General features: G+C 43.2%; 1 protein-coding gene across 1 annotated transcript in view; it reads left to right on the top strand.

The window, feature by feature from the left end:
* LOC130119431 (myosin-10-like) overlaps positions 1–19,427 on the top strand; it is a 119,036-nt gene that overhangs the window by 64,683 nt on the left and 34,926 nt on the right. Inside the window, exons 15-18 of the mRNA XM_056287934.1 lie at positions 766–880; positions 13,845–14,038; positions 14,992–15,113; positions 15,561–15,630. Of these exons, the coding sequence (XP_056143909.1) occupies positions 766–880; positions 13,845–14,038; positions 14,992–15,113; positions 15,561–15,630 (501 nt within the window). The remainder of the gene's footprint in view (positions 1–765; positions 881–13,844; positions 14,039–14,991; positions 15,114–15,560; positions 15,631–19,427) is intronic.

The following is a 19,427-nucleotide window of genomic DNA, read 5'->3' as shown; positions in this document are numbered from 1 at the left end:
CTGACACAGACCAGAAAACCGTACTTTGCAAAATATGCCACACGCCGATCCCCACAACAGACTCAAACACCACTAGCCTCTTTTACCACCTACGCAAGAATCCTGTCAAACAGTATTATTTTTGTTTGCTGTTACAATACAAACAGTTCTACTGTTAAAGAGTATTATATGATGGGTTGTATATTTTTGACCATATTCACATTTTAGGCCTATATTTATTTTGTTTGCAGCTATAGTTGAAAAGTGTTTTCTATTTACCTTTTTCTATTTTAAACATTTATATTTTGTTACATGCCTGATTGAAATTTTGCGCAAAGGTTCTAAATAAAAGGAGAAAAATAATCAGATATGAGTAGGTACCTTTTATTTAATTCAATAATGATAATTCAAAATATAAGAAGAAATAGGACTTTCCGTGTGGTCATTTTATATAAACTAATCATTAGATTGACAGAAAATGTGCTACATCGTGATATGTATCGTTATCGCAATATGAATGACCTGTGTCGTGATATGAGATTTTGGTCATATCGCACAGCCCTGGGCTCAACTAATAAACCTGAATATTATTCTCAAGACACCATTCTCAAACCGTGGACCTATGCTTTGTCGATGTTTTTTTTTTTTTTTTAGACACTTGGAGTTAAATTATATGTTTTTTATTATACATTCTCTCGTCCCATGATGCTTTTTGTGGGTTTTGTTTATTTTCCTGCGGGGCCAGCCGGGTGAATGTTGAGGAAATCGTCTGTTGTATCTCTCCAGGTGGACTACAAGGCTGACGAGTGGCTGATGAAGAACATGGACCCGCTCAATGACAACGTGGCCACGCTACTGCACCAGTCGGCCGATAAATTTGTGGCCGAGCTCTGGAAAGATGGTGAGTCCCGTAATCCTGCAGGTCCCATACCACAACCTGTTAAAAGTAGCCCTTCACTACAAAAAGAGTTATTTTCCATGTGAAAAACATTCTACGTGGGCCGATTCTGCCGTTGTGGAATTTCTACCACTCTAGATTTACCATGCCACCAACTTTTGCTATGCTGAAGATGGAACAAGATTGCAAGCATTAAAAAGCATTCCTGTGATTTAGAAATTATCTCTCAGAAGTGCTTATCATTTGAAGAGGAGTTTTCTCAGTTTTTACTCTAATCTCCACCTGCCAGGAGCTCGTCCAGCAGCTCCCTTCAGCGTTGCTCTAATGTGGGATGGGTATTGCCAGTCAAAACACCCGCTGTAAGGGAGGTAATTTTACCCCTCGTAGATGGATGTCAGATGAATCGCTCACATTCTCCACCCGCAGCGGCACACTTTGTTTTGTTTCGAAGCGATGGAATGAACGTCGCAACCATTGTAATTATAACTCGTGTCTTTACTTTGACGTATTTATTTTTGATGTAATCAGATTCAAAACCAAACAGCTAGTGAGATTGCGAACTGTTGTTGGACGTTTCGCTCTTCTAATTAAGGATCTGCTATGATAACCCACTGCTAACCTGAAATAAAAGGAACCCTTTGCTAACGTGCATGGAATTTTCTAGTGGATGAAGTGACTTGAACTGTTAACCACACCTCTTCCTTTTCTGCAGCGTGCAGTTAATCGACGCTTGAATGTATTTTGTTGTTGTTGTCTTAATATTTGTGCAAGTTCAATTATTTGTGTTTGTATGCTGTGTATGGGTATGTGTTTCCATACATGCTCTTGCATATTTGTGTGGTTGTGTGTGTGTGTTTGTGAGTATGCCAATGCTAACTTGAGTGTATCTACCAGCCTGAACACCTCTTTTTCCAAGTGCTTCGTTCTTTTTTCTCTCAACCTCCTGTCTTCTCTCTCTGTCTTTGTGGCTGTAGACATTCAGACGTTTCAGAGAGCGTCTTTCTATGACAATGTCTCGGGGCTCCATGGTGAAGCTCCAGGTGAATGATAGTAACAGTTAAGATAAAGAAACGCTGGCTTTTCCTCGCCTTCTGGCTGTGCTGTAGGACTCTTGGGTTCTGTGCACGGTAATGACTGCTTTGCACCCCTCCCGTACCCCAGCTTTTGCATGGCTGTACTCTCATTCGACTGACTTAAAAATGCAATCTTTCCATTAGTTCTGGTGGCTTGATGGTCCTCTTGCAGAGTTAAAGTAATGGCACCCTGTTGTTAAGATATTAATTTACCCAGTTTCCCCTTGGGGATGAATAAAGGATTCTGATTCTGATATTAACAATCTTGAAGATTTACATGCAAGTAAATCCCCTTTTGTATAGTTTCTGTCTCTGATCTATTTAAGACGGTGGCCAATTCACAAATATCCAGAAAAAGTGAATAATTTTGCAGTTGCTGAGTTTAATGGTTACTGCAAGGCAGGACGCTCTCCAGGGAAAAGGATTCAGCACATAGCGTTTTATGTTTTCAGCACGTTAGCCAAATGCTGAAAATAAAGGCGCATAGCTGCGAGTTTGAAGAGGAAGCAAGCAGATGTTAAACTTGTTTACCCACAGATATCCGTCCATCCATCCATTATCCAAACCGCTCATCCTGCTCTCAGGGTCGTGGGGATGCTGGAGTTTGTCCCAGCAGTCATTGAGCGGCAGGCGGGGAGACACCCTGGACAGGCTGCCAGACTATCACAGGGCAATAATGTAATATAATAAATAATATAATATAATATAATATAATAATAAAAGAACTAGGGTTTATTGAATTGTTACTAGTAAAAGATAATAGTGACTAGTCATAATTACTAACTAGTGCTTATTCTAACCGAGCTAGAGTCTAATTTTTAGCAACTACTCGTCTTACTTAATTTAGCTGATTAGGCTGATTTAGAAAATATTGTAACTGAGCTTATTTCCGCCTGCTGTAGGATTCGATCTTGTGTTGTACTGCGTCACGAGGCGACATAGCTAACCGCTCGATTTAAGGGGGCCGACTCCCTGGTGTAATGGAAAAATTTAGACTGGCAATCGGCCAGTGAGTCTTTTTGTAGGTTACAATATCATTATATTAACCGTGTGACTTGCCGGGGAAAAAAAAATTATCGCAAGGCCCGAATGTGCAATATAAAAACAACTTTACCACAGTCGCCACGCGCTGTCAGCAAGGTGAACCGGATGCCGCCTAATAAATGAACAGCCAATCAGAGCAGAAGAACTTTTTTTTCTCTCTTTTATTTTATGGAAAAACGTTCAAAATACAACATACATATAATAAACCAATAGGGAAATAAAATATTTCACAAACCCATCGAACTCTATATAGAATCACAGGATAAGAATTAAAAAATTAAAACACGGGTGGACAAGGCAGAACATAGTGAGGTAACCTGTAGGCTTTTGGTATGGCTTCCAGCCTACGGACCCCCCACCACCACCACCAAATCAAAGAAATCAAACAAAAAATACACATACACCACACACACTACACTGTTTAACCAAAATCCAACATCACCTTCCCTCCTTCCCCAATCACAATAAAAGTGCTCTCCTCCACAAATCCACCAATAAACTCTTCTTTTCTAACATAACTGTACAACATATTAACATCTCTTTCCATTATACTCCTAAAAATATTCCACACCTCAGCTTTCCTCTTTTCGTAATGGGCTATATTCCTCCTTAGCTTGACAGCAAACCTTGCATGGCTTAAAACATAATTTAATAAATTAACATGACATCCGTTCACTTTGCCAGCCACCCCAAACAACCACAGTTCTCTCCGTTCCATTCTGTCAACAAACCCACCTCTCCAACGTCTACTTATTAATTCCTTCATTTTCAACATGTATCCCTCCAGCTCACAACGTTCAACAAACTTATGCATAAATGCTTCCTCTCCCACACCACACACATCACATTCTTTCTTCACATTCACGTCAAACTTACTAATTATTACGTTATTGAATACCCCGTTGTGTCTTAAGAAAAGTCAAAATTCTCACATTCAACACTGTTCCACTTGACTCTCAGATTTCTCCCATGTCCTCCCTACACCCATGTCCTCCCTACATCCATCTCATTCATAACCCTCCCCCACACTTTCTCCGCAGCCGGTCTTCTCACTTCTTCCCCTCTTAGACATCTATACATCACTCTCGTTTTCACACCCATCAGACTCACTCTCTCGCTCTCCTCTGTCCTTCTCCTACATTCTATCTCCCCTTCCTCATCCAACACAGCCTCTCTCTCAATCATACTGACCCATTCTCTCAGCATCCCCCCCTTGATCTTTCATCACCCCTTCCCCTCACTTCATCTACCACTACCTGTGCCCTCATAAACCCTGGTACATACTCATCAGTGGTGGCCAGTACAGGGCGCTGGGGCGCCGCCACCTTCAAATATCAAGAGAGGAAAATCTACTTAAACATGTTAAATATAATTTAGTTGTATAATGCCAATGATTATGAAATAAAAGGGTTTTTCGGTCTGTGAGTGCCTGTCAGCAGCCATTGAATACTGGTTCCAAATGGTATTGGGTTGATTTCTGTCAGAATGCATATACTTCCTGGGTGAGCGGCGCCGGCCAAACGATACCTTATGTGAGCTCTCATACCTTTGGCGAGCTGGTGACCTGAGGCTGCTGTCTGATTGGTTTTGTTCAGATTTTCCATGGGGCGCAGTTCTGTGCGCCCCAGACATAAAAGCGGAGACATTTAAACAAAACTCAGACAAAGGTGCACCAGAGTATTTAGACTTTTTCGTCTTGAATTTCCGAAAGGAATAGGAAGTCTTACGCTGCATTCACGTGGACTCCGAGAGACGGTAAACGGCAGTTGGAAAAACGGAACAGGGGAAAAAAAACACAAATTGTGCAACAGAAAGGCAGGACAGTAAAAAAAAATAATATATATATACACTACCGTTCAAAAGTTTGGGATCACCCAAACAATTTTGTGTTTTCCATGAAAAGTCACACTTATTCACCACCATATGTTGTGAAATGAATAGAAAATAGAGTCAAGACATTGACAAGGTTAGAAATAATGATTTGTATATGAAATAAGATTTTTTTTACATCAAACTTTGCTTTCGTCAAAGAATCCTCCATTTGCAGCAATTACAGCATTGCAGACCTTTGGCATTCTAGCTGTTAATTTGTTGAGGTAATCTGGAGAAATTGCACCCCACGCTTCCAGAAGCAGCTCCCACAAGTTGGATTGGTTGGATGGGCACTTCTTTGAGCAGATTGAGTTTCTGGAGCATCACATTTGTGGGGTCAATTAAACGCTCAAAATGGCCAGAAAAAGAGAACTTTCATCTGAAACTCGACAGTCTATTCTTGTTCTTAGAAATGAAGGCTATTCCATGCGAGAAATTGCTAAGAAATTGAAGATTTCCTACACCGGTGTGTACTACTCCCTTCAGAGGACAGCACAAACAGGCTCTAACCAGAGTAGAAAAAGAAGTGGGAGGCCGCGTTGCACAACTGAGCAAGAAGATAAGTACATTAGAGTCTCTAGTTTGAGAAACAGACGCCTCACAGGTCCCCAACTGGCATCTTCATTAAATAGTACCTGTTAGAGCCTGTTTGTGCTGTCCTCTGAAGGGAGTAGTACACACCGGTGTAGGAAATCTTCAATTTCTTAGCAATTTCTCGCATGGAATAGCCTTCATTTCTAAGAACAAGAATAGACTGTCGAGTTTCAGATGAAAGTTCTCTTTTTCTGGCCATTTTGAGCGTTTAATTGACCCCACAAATGTGATGCTCCAGAAACTCAATCTGCTCAAAGAAGTGCCCATCCAACCAATCCAACTTGTGGGAGCTGCTTCTGGAAGCGTGGGGTGCAATTTCTCCAGATTACCTCAACAAATTAACAGCTAGAATGCCAAAGGTCTGCAATGCTGTAATTGCTGCAAATGGAGGATTCTTTGACGAAAGCAAAGTTTGATGCAAAAAAAATCTTATTTCAAATACAAATCATTATTTCTAACCTTGTCAATGTCTTGACTCTATTTTCTATTCATTTCACAACATATGGTGGTGAATAAGTGTGACTTTTCATGGAAAACACAATTGTTTGGGTGATCCCAAACTTTTGAACGGTAGTGTATATATATATATATATATATATATATATACAGTGCTGCTTGAAAGTATGTGAACCCCTTGAGCAGTTTAGATTTTTCTGTTGTTTTACCATGATTTTCTTATTCTATCATCACCAGTTTTCATGTATGAAATGTCAGATATATGTTTATCAGTTGCATGTACTTGTTTAGTGGGACTTGTTTAAGTAGCCCAAAAACTATATGAAACATGGAATTAGTGTATGTGCAAAAGTAAGTGAACCCCCAGCTGCATTGGTTAAGTCAAGCAGGTAACAGACTCGGGGTGAAACACATTGGGGTGCTTAATTAATCATTTAAGCAGACCAATGAAATGAGACATCCTTGGGAAAGGGTTTGGCCTGCACGAATTAAAAGAGAGAGGAAACCAACCAAACCACTGTGGTCCTATACAAATCAACAACGCCAAGAGCAAAGGAGATATCCGAGGACAGGAAGAAGAGGGTAGTGATAGCCCATCAGTCTGGGGAGGGCTATAAGACCATCTCCAAAAGATTCCAGCTCCATCCATCCACTGTAAGACAAATAATTTACAAATGGAGGGCCTTCAACATGACAGCAACTCTGCCTAGAAGTGGACGCCCATCAAAACTATCACCCAGAAGCACCAGAAAAATAATAAATCAGGTAAAGGCCAACCCACACATCACCTCTAGAGAGTTGCAGACCTCTCTGATAGCATCTGGGACAAATGTGCATGCGTCTACAATCAGACGAAAATTGAATAGCCATGACATTCATGGGAGGGTTGCTAGAAGGAAGCCTCTGCTCTCAAAAAAGAACAAAGCTGCCCATTTCAACTTTGCCAGAGAGCACTTGGACAAACCAGAGACCTTCTGGAAGTCCATTCTCTGGACAGACGAGTCCAAAATAGAATTATCTGGTCACAATCAAAACCAACATGTTTGGAGAAAAGCCAACACTGCATATGAAGAAAAGAACCTCCTCCCAACAGTGAAGCATGGTGGTGGAAATGTGAAGGTCTGGGGCTGCTTTTCTGCTTCTGGACCTGGACGACTCCATATTATCCAAGGAACCATGAATTCTCCGGCATATCAACAAATTCTTGACCAGAATTTCCTGCCATCAGTCAGGGAGTTGAAGCTGGGACGAAAATGGATTGTTCAACAAGACAATTACCCAAAGCATTCCAGCAAAACTACATATGAATGGCTTCAGAGAAAGAGGATTCGTACTCTGGATAGGCCCAGTCAGAGTCCGGACCTTAATCCAATTGAAATGTTGTGGCGAGACCTGAAGAAGTTGGTACATACCAGATGTCCCTCCAACCTCTCTCAACTGGCTGAGTTCTGCAAGGAGGAGTGGGCAAAAATCCCCATAAGCAGATGCGAGAGACTGGTTAGTGGTTACAGAAGACATTTGGTTGAAGTAATGGCTGCAAAAGGAGGAGCCACAAGCTACTAATACAAGGGTTCACATACTTTTGCACATGTTAAATGTTCAGTTTTTGTGAAATAAACCACCTTTGTTGAATTAAATAATGAAAATATATCTCTTTTGTGTGTGTGTCCATTATTTGGAAGGTGTGCTTTACAAATTGGGATTTGGATGTATGTGTAATAAGCTTATTTTAATGTTTTTTACAAAAAAAGTGACCCTGTGTGGAGGGTTCACAAACTTTCAAGCAGCACTGTATATAATTCAATTCAACTGGGTTTTATTGGCATGACCATATTCAGAAAAATATAGATATATATGTTTGCTGTGGTGATGTATTGTTCGCAGGAAAAAAAAAGTACAAATGTATTGTCTTTTGCATAATTATATACAGTAATTTTGTCAATACATACACCTACAAAATAAATCCGCCATCTACCCACAGATAATACAATGTAAATAGCTAAAACACAAGTTCAGCCATGTTGTGCTTGTTTGGTGGTTGGTAAGGTGCTCCTGTGATAACATCTGGTTCATTTCAAATGGATCTCCAGGCTTTGGCTTGTTCAAACACCACTGCAATATTTGTTTAGGGACGGCAGTGCGGATCACATAAACATCGGCGTCAGTAAGTTAAACAAAAATGACAATCCTTTTTTTTTTATCCCCCCCTTCTCCCCAATTGTACCCGGCCAATTATCCCCCACTCTTCCGAGCCGTCCCGGTCGCTGCTCCACCCCCTCTGCCGATCCGGGGAGGGCTGGAGACTACCTCATGCCTCCTCCAATACATGTGGAGTCGCCAGCCACTTCTTTTCACCTGACAGTGAGGAGTTTCGCCAGGGGGACATAGTGCGTGGGAGGATCACACTATTCCCCCCAGTCCCCCTCCCCCCCAACAGGCGCCCCGACCGACCAGAGGAGGCGCTAGTGCAGCGACCAGAACACAGACCCACATCTGGCTTCCCACCTGCAGACACAGCCAACTGTGTCTGTATAGGGATGCCCGATCAAGCCAGAGGTAACACGGGGATTTGAACCGGCGATTCCCGTGTTGGTAGGCAACAGACTACATTGCTACGCCACCCGGACGCCCCAAAAATGACAATCCTTAGAATTATACATCTAAGATATGTGATCTTTTTTGGGGGGGGGTTTGATTAGTGTTATGCTGTAAAAGAATAAACCCAATGGAAATTAAAATGATGAATTATGAGGTCCTCCTGAGATGTGGGGTTATGTAATATTACTTGGTGAGGTAGAAAGGCATTTGTGATGGGTTTTTTTAAGGTCATTGTGCAACAAGTTCTTCACTGAAACCAGAACAAACATAAATCTCGTTGGAGAAGGGAGCTATGCTTTCGGATGTTGCTGCTAGCCCACCTAAAAAAGGCAAATGCATCTATCCAGCCGCTGTACGTTGCATTAATGAGCAGATGATGAATACGCTCGCTGCGGCTGGTCACTTCAATGACTTCTATATGAGCATGTCTTCTAAAAGCATGAAACTGTACCCAAGCACCAACCCCTGAGAGGGGTCAAGTTGACAACAGTAGGATGGATAGGCACTGCTCTCCCTAAACAACTCATTATCCAAGCCCATCATTGGATATAGGGATGATTTAAGGTCCCTGCTTTGTTCACTAGTGTAATTTATCATCTGTTTGGGGCAAACAAAGCCAGGATGGAATATTTTAGTAACCTGCATGCCGGGTATCTGAACCAGCTCAACATTGTAAATCTTCTTTTCATTAAAAGATGAAGTGAGGGGAAAAAAATAAATGAATAGGAGGACACCGTTTTGCTGAAATGTCATCCAGGTGTAGATTTTCAAAGAGGATTAAGAACATGACTTGAGCAGAGGTCATCCAATGGATAGAGGATTTCATCTAAAAATTGATTTCAGTTTCATTCTGCGACAGACATGTTAATTCTGCTGTAGTTCTTTTGCTTTGTTAAATGAGTTATGCTTCATATGTTAGATGACAATCCTTTGACATCAAATTTGAATTTCCTGAAATTGTTCCCATACCTATATGTACATATACACTACATTATCAAAAGTATGTGGACACCCCTTTTAATTAGTGGGTTTGACTTTTCAGCCACATCCATTGCCGGTAGATGCATAAATGCAAGCATACAGCCATGCAGTCTCCATATACAGACATTGACAGTAGAACGGGACATACTGAAGAGCTCAGTGACTTTCAACGTGGCACTGTCATAGGACGCCACCTTTCCAACAAATCGGCTGGTCAAATTCCTGCCCTGCTAGATCTGCCCCGGTCAAAGTCTGTTATTGTTAAGTGGAAACGTCTCTGAGCAACAACAACCCAGCTGTGAAGCGTTAGGACACACAAGACCACAGAACGAGACCGCTGAGTGATGGAGCGTGTAAAAACCGTCTGTCCTCAGTTGTAACACTCACTACCGAGTTCCAGACTGTCCCTGGAAGCAGCGTCAGCACAAGAACTGTTTGTCAGGAACTTCACGAAATGGGTTTCCACGGCCGAGCAGCCGCACACAAGCCGAAGATCACCATGTGCAATGCCAAACATCGGCTGGGGTGGTGTAAAGCACACCGTCATTGGACTCTGGAGCAGGGGAAACCAGTTCTCTGGAGTGATGAATCACGCTTCACTATCTGGCAGTTTGATGGATGAATCTGAGTTTGGTGGATGCCAGGAGAACACTACCTGTCCAAATGGATAACTGTTAAGTTTGGTGGAGGAGGAATAATGGCCCGGGGCTGTTTTTTATGGTTTAGGCTAGGCCCCACAGTTCTAGTGAAGGTAAATCTTAATGCTACAGCATACTACAACATCCTAGAGAACTGCGTGCTTCCACCTTTGTGGTAACAGTTTGGGGAAGCCCCTTTCCTGTTTCAGCCTGACAATGCCCCCATGCACAAAGCGAGGTCCATAAAGACATGGTTTGCCAAGTTTTGTTTTTGATTTTTTGTGGGGGGGGGTTTCACCCCTTTTTTCCCCAATTGTATCCAGTCAATTACCCCGCTCTTCTGAGCCATTCTGGTTGCTGCTCTGCCGATCCGGGGAGCGAATATTTTTTTCCTAGGATGAACCAGGAAAGTTTCCACCTTCAGGCGCTAGGATTAGCCAGATCTGCCTGTCAATCAAGGCCAATGCGAACGCACAACAACCCTAACCCTAGCCATGTTTGCTAGCTAACTGTTGCCATTAGCCATGTTTACAACCAAGCTAACTGCCAACTTAACTGTGTGTGTACGGTAAGCGAATATTTTTTTCCTAGGATGGATCCGGAAAGTTGACTGACAGGCAGATCTGGCCAATCCTAGTGCCTGATGGCAGGAACTTTCCGGATTCATCCTCGGAAAAAGATATTGGCATCCGGGGAGGGCTGCAGACTACCATATGCCTCCTCCGATACATGTGGAGTCACCAGCCGCTTCTTTTCACCTGACAGTGAGGAGTTTTGCCACGGAAATGTAGCGCGTGGGAGGATCATGCTATACCCAAGTTTCCTCCTCCCCCCTGAAAAGGCGCCCCAACTGACCAGAGGAGGCGCTAGTGCAGCGACCAGGACACATACCCACATCTGGCTTCCCATCCACAGACACAGACAATTGTGTCTGTAGGGATGCCTGACCAAGCCGGAGGTAACACGGGGATTTGAACTGGTGATCCTGGTGTTGGTAGACAACGGAATAGACTGCTACACTACGCGGATGTCCGGTTTGCCGAGTTTTGTGTGGAAGAGTTTGACTGGCCTGCACAGAACCTTGACCTCAACCCCAACCGACACCTTTGGGATGAACTGGAACGCTGACTACAAGCCCAGACCTTCTTGCCCGGCATTGGTGCCCAACCTCACTAATGCTGAATGGGAGCAAATCCCCACAGCCATGTTCCAAAATCTAGTGGAAAGTTTTCCCAGAAGAGTGGAGGCTGTTATAGCTGTAAAGGGGGGACCATCTCCATATTAATGCCCATGGTTTTGGAATGAGATGTTCCACAAGCACATATGGGTGTGAAGTTCGGGTGTACACATACTTTTGACCATGTAGTGTGTGTGTGTGTGTGTGTGTGTGTGTATATGTATATATATATATATATATATATATATATATATATATATATAAAAATAAGGAGCAAAATAATCCAAAATAATCCTGGATTTTCTGTTTTTCTACCAACTAGGGTAATGCCGTTTATGCCGTAGGACTGCTTAATTTTGCAATCTTGAGTTTTTTACTTGAAGTTCATAAAGTTACTGAGCAAATGTAAATAAGAGCTATGTCAAGTCTCACCCACAGAAAATAATCTAAATATTTATCCAAGTGGGATTCTCCTTAAATGGAATCATAGGTGTGGGAGAATGCCTTTATAAGGTGGCCTTTATAAAATACAGAATTCATCTTTTAGTATTGAAGTGCCACATGTTTTTGCTTGTATAAGTCGGCCCACACGGAATCTGCGCCCACAAAACTCTGCAGAAACCAGCACTTCTCTTTTGAATTATATTGTTTTAATGCTTTCTCTGGTGCTACTGGAGAACAATAAGGTGCCGTAGCATACGTGTGACTGCAACGCCCACGCATAAACAGAGGTGGGGAGGTGGGAGGGAGATAGGCGAGTGGTCACGGAGCCATCATCTGAAAGGTACAGACAGAGCGTCAGTTGCCGCAGGAAGATTCCATTTTCACCTCGGGACACCACAGAAAACAATCTGATTTAATTAAAGCACAAGAAAAAAACACAGAGTACTCTGATTGCAAAATAATACAATACTGGTATACGCCCACACACACACACACACACACACACACACACACACACACACACACACACACACACACAGTTTAAATGAAAAAAATGTTTGTCTTATTAATTTTCACATTTGTGCTTGAGATTTTTCTTTATATGCTACTTTTACTATATTATAGTGATTGTATTTACATTTTAAGGACAGTTTTTGAAATATTGATGATAAAAACCGAACATCATGGCTATTGTGTCGTCCCTCTCGATTTTCACAAAGACTCCGAAGCACTCCCATGTTGATTTAACACATTTTAAATGTCCAGTATTTCTGAAACATGTTTCATAAAACACATTCTGAAACACATTTGTTGTTACTCAACGCCTGTTGTATAGCTAAGAGGCAAAAAGATCCGTTCTGCAGAATGCCACAGATTTTAATCAGCAACAGGCCCACAAAAAACAAAATGCAGAAAACTGCCACAGATCCAGTTTGGGTCTGGTTTTAAGGCGTGCGTTTGGCTCACACAAAAAAAAGCTCTCATTAGTGGTGTAATTTTATTATAAGGAGTTTATTATATGCGACGTCCAACTTTCTGAGCTGATGGCTTGTATATGTGTCCTAAAATGAAGACAGAGTAGGAGTAGCTGGAAGTGACCTCTTCGAGAGGACAATGAATAATATTCTGGCATTCTGTGCTGTTATCTGGATCATTTATTATTACCCAGTTTATCTGGGCGCTGGCTTCCCTTTCACAAGCAAGCCATAATCATAAGAAAGATATTATCATTTTCATTAAATTTGGGCTTAAAGAGCCGATTAAAGGATCTCTCTTTCATCTGATTGAATGAAGCTGCAGTAAGAGAAATGGCAACGTGGAGACATCCGATAAAGAGATTGATGAAAACCTTGAAAGAAGGTTTAGTTTGATCAGCTGTCTGACTTGATCTCATTTCAACCTGAAGAAGTAGACAAATTCAGATATCAATATAAACACTTATTCAAGATTTGGTCCTTCGAGAACATTTTAGTAACAGTTTTTTAATTTAACAAAGATCTATTGCTGCATTTTGCTTGGTTCAGTTTTTATTTGCTAGACTCCTGTTTTCTACTAGAAACAGATTCTAATTGGGGAGGCCTGTCAACCCAGTCGTCTTTATTCTTTAGTATATTACCTCATTGGGTCATCTCCTTGTCCTGACTTTGGTCTATAGTCCACTACATCTTGATTGGACTTAATGGAACCTAAGCTCTAATGTTGTGTAACCCTGTCGTAGGTGTGTACAGGGTTCGACCATCTGAACTGTTCAGCTGACAGTCACCAGTAACATTTGGTAAGAGTGCTACTAAATTAGCAGGGTCAACACTGCATGTTTGAGCTCTCTCGCCTTTTACTTCCAATTTCCTCCGACAACATCCACAAACGTCAACATATGAGATATTTGAAAGGAGTTACAAAAGTACGACCTTACCGCCGCTACCTCGACTTAGCCCAGGCCCAGCCCATCACTGTGATGTATGGTGAAACTAGCATCACACTGGTCAAGTTGCCAGTCATTTGTATTACATTACTATTATTAACGTTAATTCTTCAGTCTTCCTATTTCTCTCAATTTGTGCGTGTCTCTCTCTCTTCCCCCTGAAAACTAGTTGACCGTATCGTGGGTCTGGACCAGGTAGCAGGGATGAATGAGACGGCTTTTGGTGCAGCCTACAAGACCAAGAAGGGCATGTTCCGCACCGTGGGCCAACTGTACAAGGAACAGCTATCCAAACTCATGGCAACCCTGAGAAACACCAATCCCAACTTTGTCCGCTGCATCATCCCCAACCATGAGAAGAGGGTGAGTCCCCACCCCCACCAATACCAACACCACTGTATTAATGGTGTGTCAAGTTTTGTTGTTGTCTCTAGAGTTTCTGGTCACGGACAAAATTTATCAAGCTTGAACTCTCAAAAGGCGAAGTCCCGCTCACGTCCAACTGAAACATTGATTATTATGACTGATGGCTTTGAAATGAAGACTTCGACAGAAGCTTCACTGTTTCCAGCAAAACCACAATGTTAATTTTCCTTACAAGGCCGGGGAGACCAAGAGAGAGCAAAGCTTGGGCCCTCTGCCTTGATAAACTTGACTTGGAAGAGAGTGCAGGAAGTTAAACAATATCTGAATGGAGATTTATGGCGAGTGTGGTGCTGTTAAGTGATGCGTAATGTATTATTTCTGTAAGAACAAGCAGCATGTTAAAGAAGAGAACACACTGTAGGGTTTGCCATGGAAGGAGGGCTTATTGAGTTTGTCCTGGTCTGTTTCCTCAAGAGAAGTATGATGGTCTGATGAGTGCAGGTTGAAATGTGGTCAAACCAAATTTCTTAAATCAAGCTAATTAACATTTTTGTATTGTTGCTTTCTTACAAAACTACAGTACAATTGCTTTGCACAAATGCCATAGAAGTAGAAAATTTTAAATTCATTTTTGTAACACTAAAAATCTGTTTTCAGGATCATTTATGTTAATTTATGGAAATCAATCAAAGTAGAAGTAACACGTGCAAAGGAGCTGTAAGAATATTGTCACCAGTCTAGCCCACCATTGACACAGAGGTGTTTTTTAAACTTCTAATTAATTTGGAAGAAATGTATAAAAGGTTATAGTTGACAGTCACAAACCAAATCCCTGCTCTTTGACTTGTTATGTAACCCGTATGCAAAGTTTCCCAACACTTTTGTTCCTGATTTTATGCCTAATTCCCTTTTTCTTCCTTTACCCATCTCCTGACCCCCCCCCCCTCCAGGCTGGTAAACTGGACCCCCACCTGGTTCTGGACCAGCTGAGGTGTAATGGAGTCTTGGAAGGAATCCGTATCTGCAGACAAGGCTTCCCCAACCGCATCGTCTTCCAGGAGTTCAGACAGAGGTACTGTTGTTCCACCTAATTCCTCCATTTACAAAATTATAATATCATACGACACTTTTGAGGATGATAATAACCATGTAAATGACCATGTTTGTGATGGTGATAAGCATGGTAAACAAGTCTCTGAACCCTAGCAGGAAGTTCCTGGTCCTTGCTCGTTGGTGGAAAATGTGTCATCCCTTTTTTGGATATTAGCTCTTCTCATTTAAGCTCATTGGATCTTTCACAACTGCATAGTTGTATCTTACAATCTAGTGGTCTGTGTGAAACATATGCCTTTTTCTCTCTCATATGCTCCCATTTTAGTCTCTATGTTTTCTGTCTGCTTCACCACCAATGCCTAGGTGGATGTGGAGGTACAGTATAATGCTGACCCAGCGCCTCCCTATCCTCATAACACCCCTCTCTGTCCCTTCTCTCTCATCTCTGTCTCTATTCTATTACAAGGTATGAGATCCTCACGCCCAACGCCATCCCCAAGGGCTTCATGGATGGCAAGCAGGCCTGTGAGAGAATGGTACAAACCTTGCTCTTAATTTAGTGATGAAACAAAAGTAATGCTATTGATCTTGATGCATGCTCAATAATCCAGGTAAAGAAATTCACAGAAAGTTGAATCAGTTCATCTGGACACAACGTTTATTGGGAGAGACTCGTTTCGTCAGTGACGTCTTCAGTCAGTTTAGACTGAAGAGGTCAATTAGATGAGTGATGAAACATTTCTTTCATCAATCCATGTTTATAATGCCAAGTTTATGTCACACGACTTTTAAAATCTTTTTAAAATCCTGTAAAAGGAGAGCAGCTCACATCTAATGACTATCTGAAGACTATCTTTTAAAAATCATGGTTGATAGAGTGCACACTAGGCGTTTTAGGAAGCACAGAGAATCATAGTGGGGTCGCACATCACATGATTTTACAAGACTTTTTCAAGTCCTCGCGCTGTTACAACAATTTGCCGTGGCAACGCAGTGTGCCGGGACGTTATCAGTGTTCGTCAGCGCGACCGGTCCTGAGAAGCTGATTTTCCGATAATAAATTTGAGAATAGTTCACCAAACACCTTCTCATAATAACACCCGACTGCTAGCTAATATGTTATTTTGATTATAAATATGTAAAAGTAGGAGGGCTACGGCGTTCAGAGGCAGTTAAAATAAGTGTAAAGAAGGCGCTCTTTGGGCGGAGGGAAAACGTCAGAATAGGCCTAATCAAAAAAGCGGATCCAAGGCTCTCTTCCAAATAGAATAAAAAGTTTTAATAAATGGCTAGTTCATAATAGAACCGATTAAAAAGCCATAGCTAACGTTACCATAGACAGGGCTATTAAACTTGCCGGTAGTTGGTGCTTGGGTTAGCTAGCTAGCTAGTTACCTCTCTAAATGGAAACAACATAACGTTAGTTAGGCTAGCTAATCCCCCAATAATCTACACATTTGTGTTGTATGAGCTAGCTATTTGGAGGATTCGACTTAGAGACGAGAGAGACATTGGTTGTAAACGAACTCGTTACTTAGAACTTAGCAAAGTTAGGCTACTCAGCCATCAGGCTACATCTGCGTTCCCTCCAGTTCGGCTCATACTTAACATTACTTCCTAGCCTCGCCTCACGAGAGCCCCCCGTCAAAGACTAACCAGAGAGCATGCGCATTAACATAAGTCCCAATACATTACACCCCTTTCCCCCAGTCAACAAAATCTGCCAAGTGGTATGGAGGGTGCCGGTCTCTTGCCGGACGCTATAGAGGGGTAGTGGGCACAGGAATGGACACAGGACCAGAGGGATCTTCAACAGACCTGCTGGTCTCTGGTCGTGGCGTTTCAGACAAGGTAGACTCGAGCAGCCCATCTTCAGGTGACTGCTCACCAGGAACAATGGATTCTCCAGCTACCACATCTGTGCGTGCAGTCGCTCTACCATGCAGCTGATCCACATGGCGTCGATGCATTTGCCCATCAGGAGTCTGCACTCTATATGAAACTGGGCCAGTAGGATCGGCTATCACGTCAGGGACCCATTTGTGTCCCCCAGTGTAGCTCCTCATGTACACAGTGTCCTGTGGCCTAAAACTTCTGTTTGGGCCTTGCAGCTTTTCTGCACTCACCTCCTGCTTGAGGTGCATCTCATTTTCATAGTCAGGATGAAGGCGATCAAAGGCCGTGGTAAGACGCCGGTTCATGAGAAGCTCAGCAAGGCTCTTTCCTGTTGCTGAATTGGGAGTCACATGCTGTGACAGCAGAAACCTAGCCAGGCGTCTCTGCCAGTCACCGATAGTGATCCTAGACAGGGCCTCCTTGGTTGTCTGGACCATACGTTCTGCTTGGCCATTTGAATGAGGATGGTAAGGGGCCGTAGTCACTGCTCTGATGCCATTCCGTCTGGCAAACTCTTTGAATTCTTCCGATGTGAAGGCCGCACCGTTTTCAGAAACAATGACATCTGGCAACCAGTGAGTTGCAGAGAGGAGCCTCAGTGTGCTGATCACTGCAGAGGAGGACATTGAACTCACCATGGCAACCTCTAACCACTTAGAGTATGAGTCCACAATTATGAGAAATGTCTTCCCCTGGAATGGACCAGCAAAGTCAATGTGTAGCCGGGACCATTTCTTAGTTGTCCACTCCCAAGGGTGCAGCTGTGCTGTTGGTGGTGCATGACGAGTTCTCTGGCAGGTTTCACGGGATTTTACTGTCTGTTCTATTGCTAAATCCATACCTGGCCACCAGGCATAACTCCTCCCCAGGCCCTTCATATGCACAATGCCTGGGTGTGCAGCATGGCTAGTACCTCCTCCCTCGCCAGGTTGGGAATAACTACACGACTCCCCCATAATAGGCAGTCCTTGTGTGCGGACAGTTCATGGCGCCGGGTGAAAAACGGATTGAAACGGCTGTCAGGTGTATCCACTGGCCAGCCATGCAGGACCCAGCGCAGCACCCGGGACAGAACTGGATCCTTCCGAGTAAGGGCGGCAATGTGTTTTGCATTCAGCGAGGCTTCAGGCGCCATTTCCAGTAAGAGCACCTCCATGGGTAGAGGGGTCTCATGCATACCAGCGGGCAGTGGTAAGCGACTGAGGGCATCAGCATTTGCTAGCTGTTTGCCAGGGCGGTAGCACAATTTGTAATCGTAGGCCCCAAGAACAACACTCCAGCGTAGCATGCGTGGAGACAGGACAGGTGGCATGGGCTTAGAGTGGTGTAGCAAGCCCAAAAGAGGTTTGTGGTCAGTAAAAACCACAAAGTGGCAACCAGCAAGGTACTGGTGACATTTTTTGACTGCAAAAATGACCGCCAAGGCCTCCTTATCTATTTGGGCATAATTTCTTTCAGTGGAGGATAGTGTCCTCGAGGCAAAGACGATGGGAGCCTCCCGGCCATCGGACTCCATATGGAAGAGCAGCGCCCCCAAGCCATAAGGCGAAGCGTCACAAACAACGGCTAATGGCTTTGTTTCGTCATAGTGCGTGAGCACGCCATCAGCCTGAAGCAGTTGTTTTGCAGCAGTGTAAGCTTTTTTATGTGCGTCAGTCCGCTGCCAGGGTGCAGACTGATCCAGGAGGCGGTGCAGCGGTTCTAAGATGGTAGCCTTGTTTGGCAAAAAACAGCTGTAAAAATTGAGTAGGCCTAGGAATGACTGAAGCTCCGTTTTGTTCCGGGGTGAAGGCACCTTCTGAATAGCCTCAACTTTCTCCATAGTCGGCCACACACCATCCTTGTCCACATGAAAACCTAAAAATTCAACTTGGTCAGCAGCAAACACACTCTTCTCCTTCTGTAGCCGCAATCCTGCTTCTGCGAATCGTTCCAGCACTGCACGAAGATGGTCATTGTGCTGGTCAACAGTCTTTCTCACTATTAAGACATCATTCAGGTACGGTTGCACGCCTGGTATACCGGCGAGGAGTGTATCCATGAAACGCTGAAATATGGACACAGCTGTCGATACTCCAAACTGCAGGCGGCGGGCCCGAAACAGCCCGCGATGGGTGTTTATAGTGAGAAGCTCTGCAGCCTTGTCGTCCAGCACCAGCTGCTGGTAAGCTTGTTAGAGGTCCAATTTACTGAAAAGCACCCCCCCCCCCCGCCAGTCTGGAAAACAGTTCAGCCACCGTTGGAACGGGGTATACATCAGGTTTCACAACTGTATTCACAGTGCAGCGATAGTCACCGCAAATTCTTAAGCTGCCATCCTTTTTAACTACTGGTACGATGGCTGTGGCCCACCTTGAGTGTCTCACGGGTTCAAAAATACCCTGAGCTACTAGCTTGTCAAGCTCCTCATCTTGCTTTGGCCGAAGGGCAAAGGGCA

The sequence above is a fragment of the Lampris incognitus genome, chromosome 10 (genome assembly GCF_029633865.1).
Source record: "Lampris incognitus isolate fLamInc1 chromosome 10, fLamInc1.hap2, whole genome shotgun sequence".
Classification (NCBI taxonomy): Eukaryota; Metazoa; Chordata; class Actinopteri; order Lampriformes; family Lampridae; genus Lampris; species Lampris incognitus.
The sequence above is the reverse complement of the archived record's forward strand: the minus strand, read 5'-3'. Positions and strand labels throughout refer to the sequence as shown.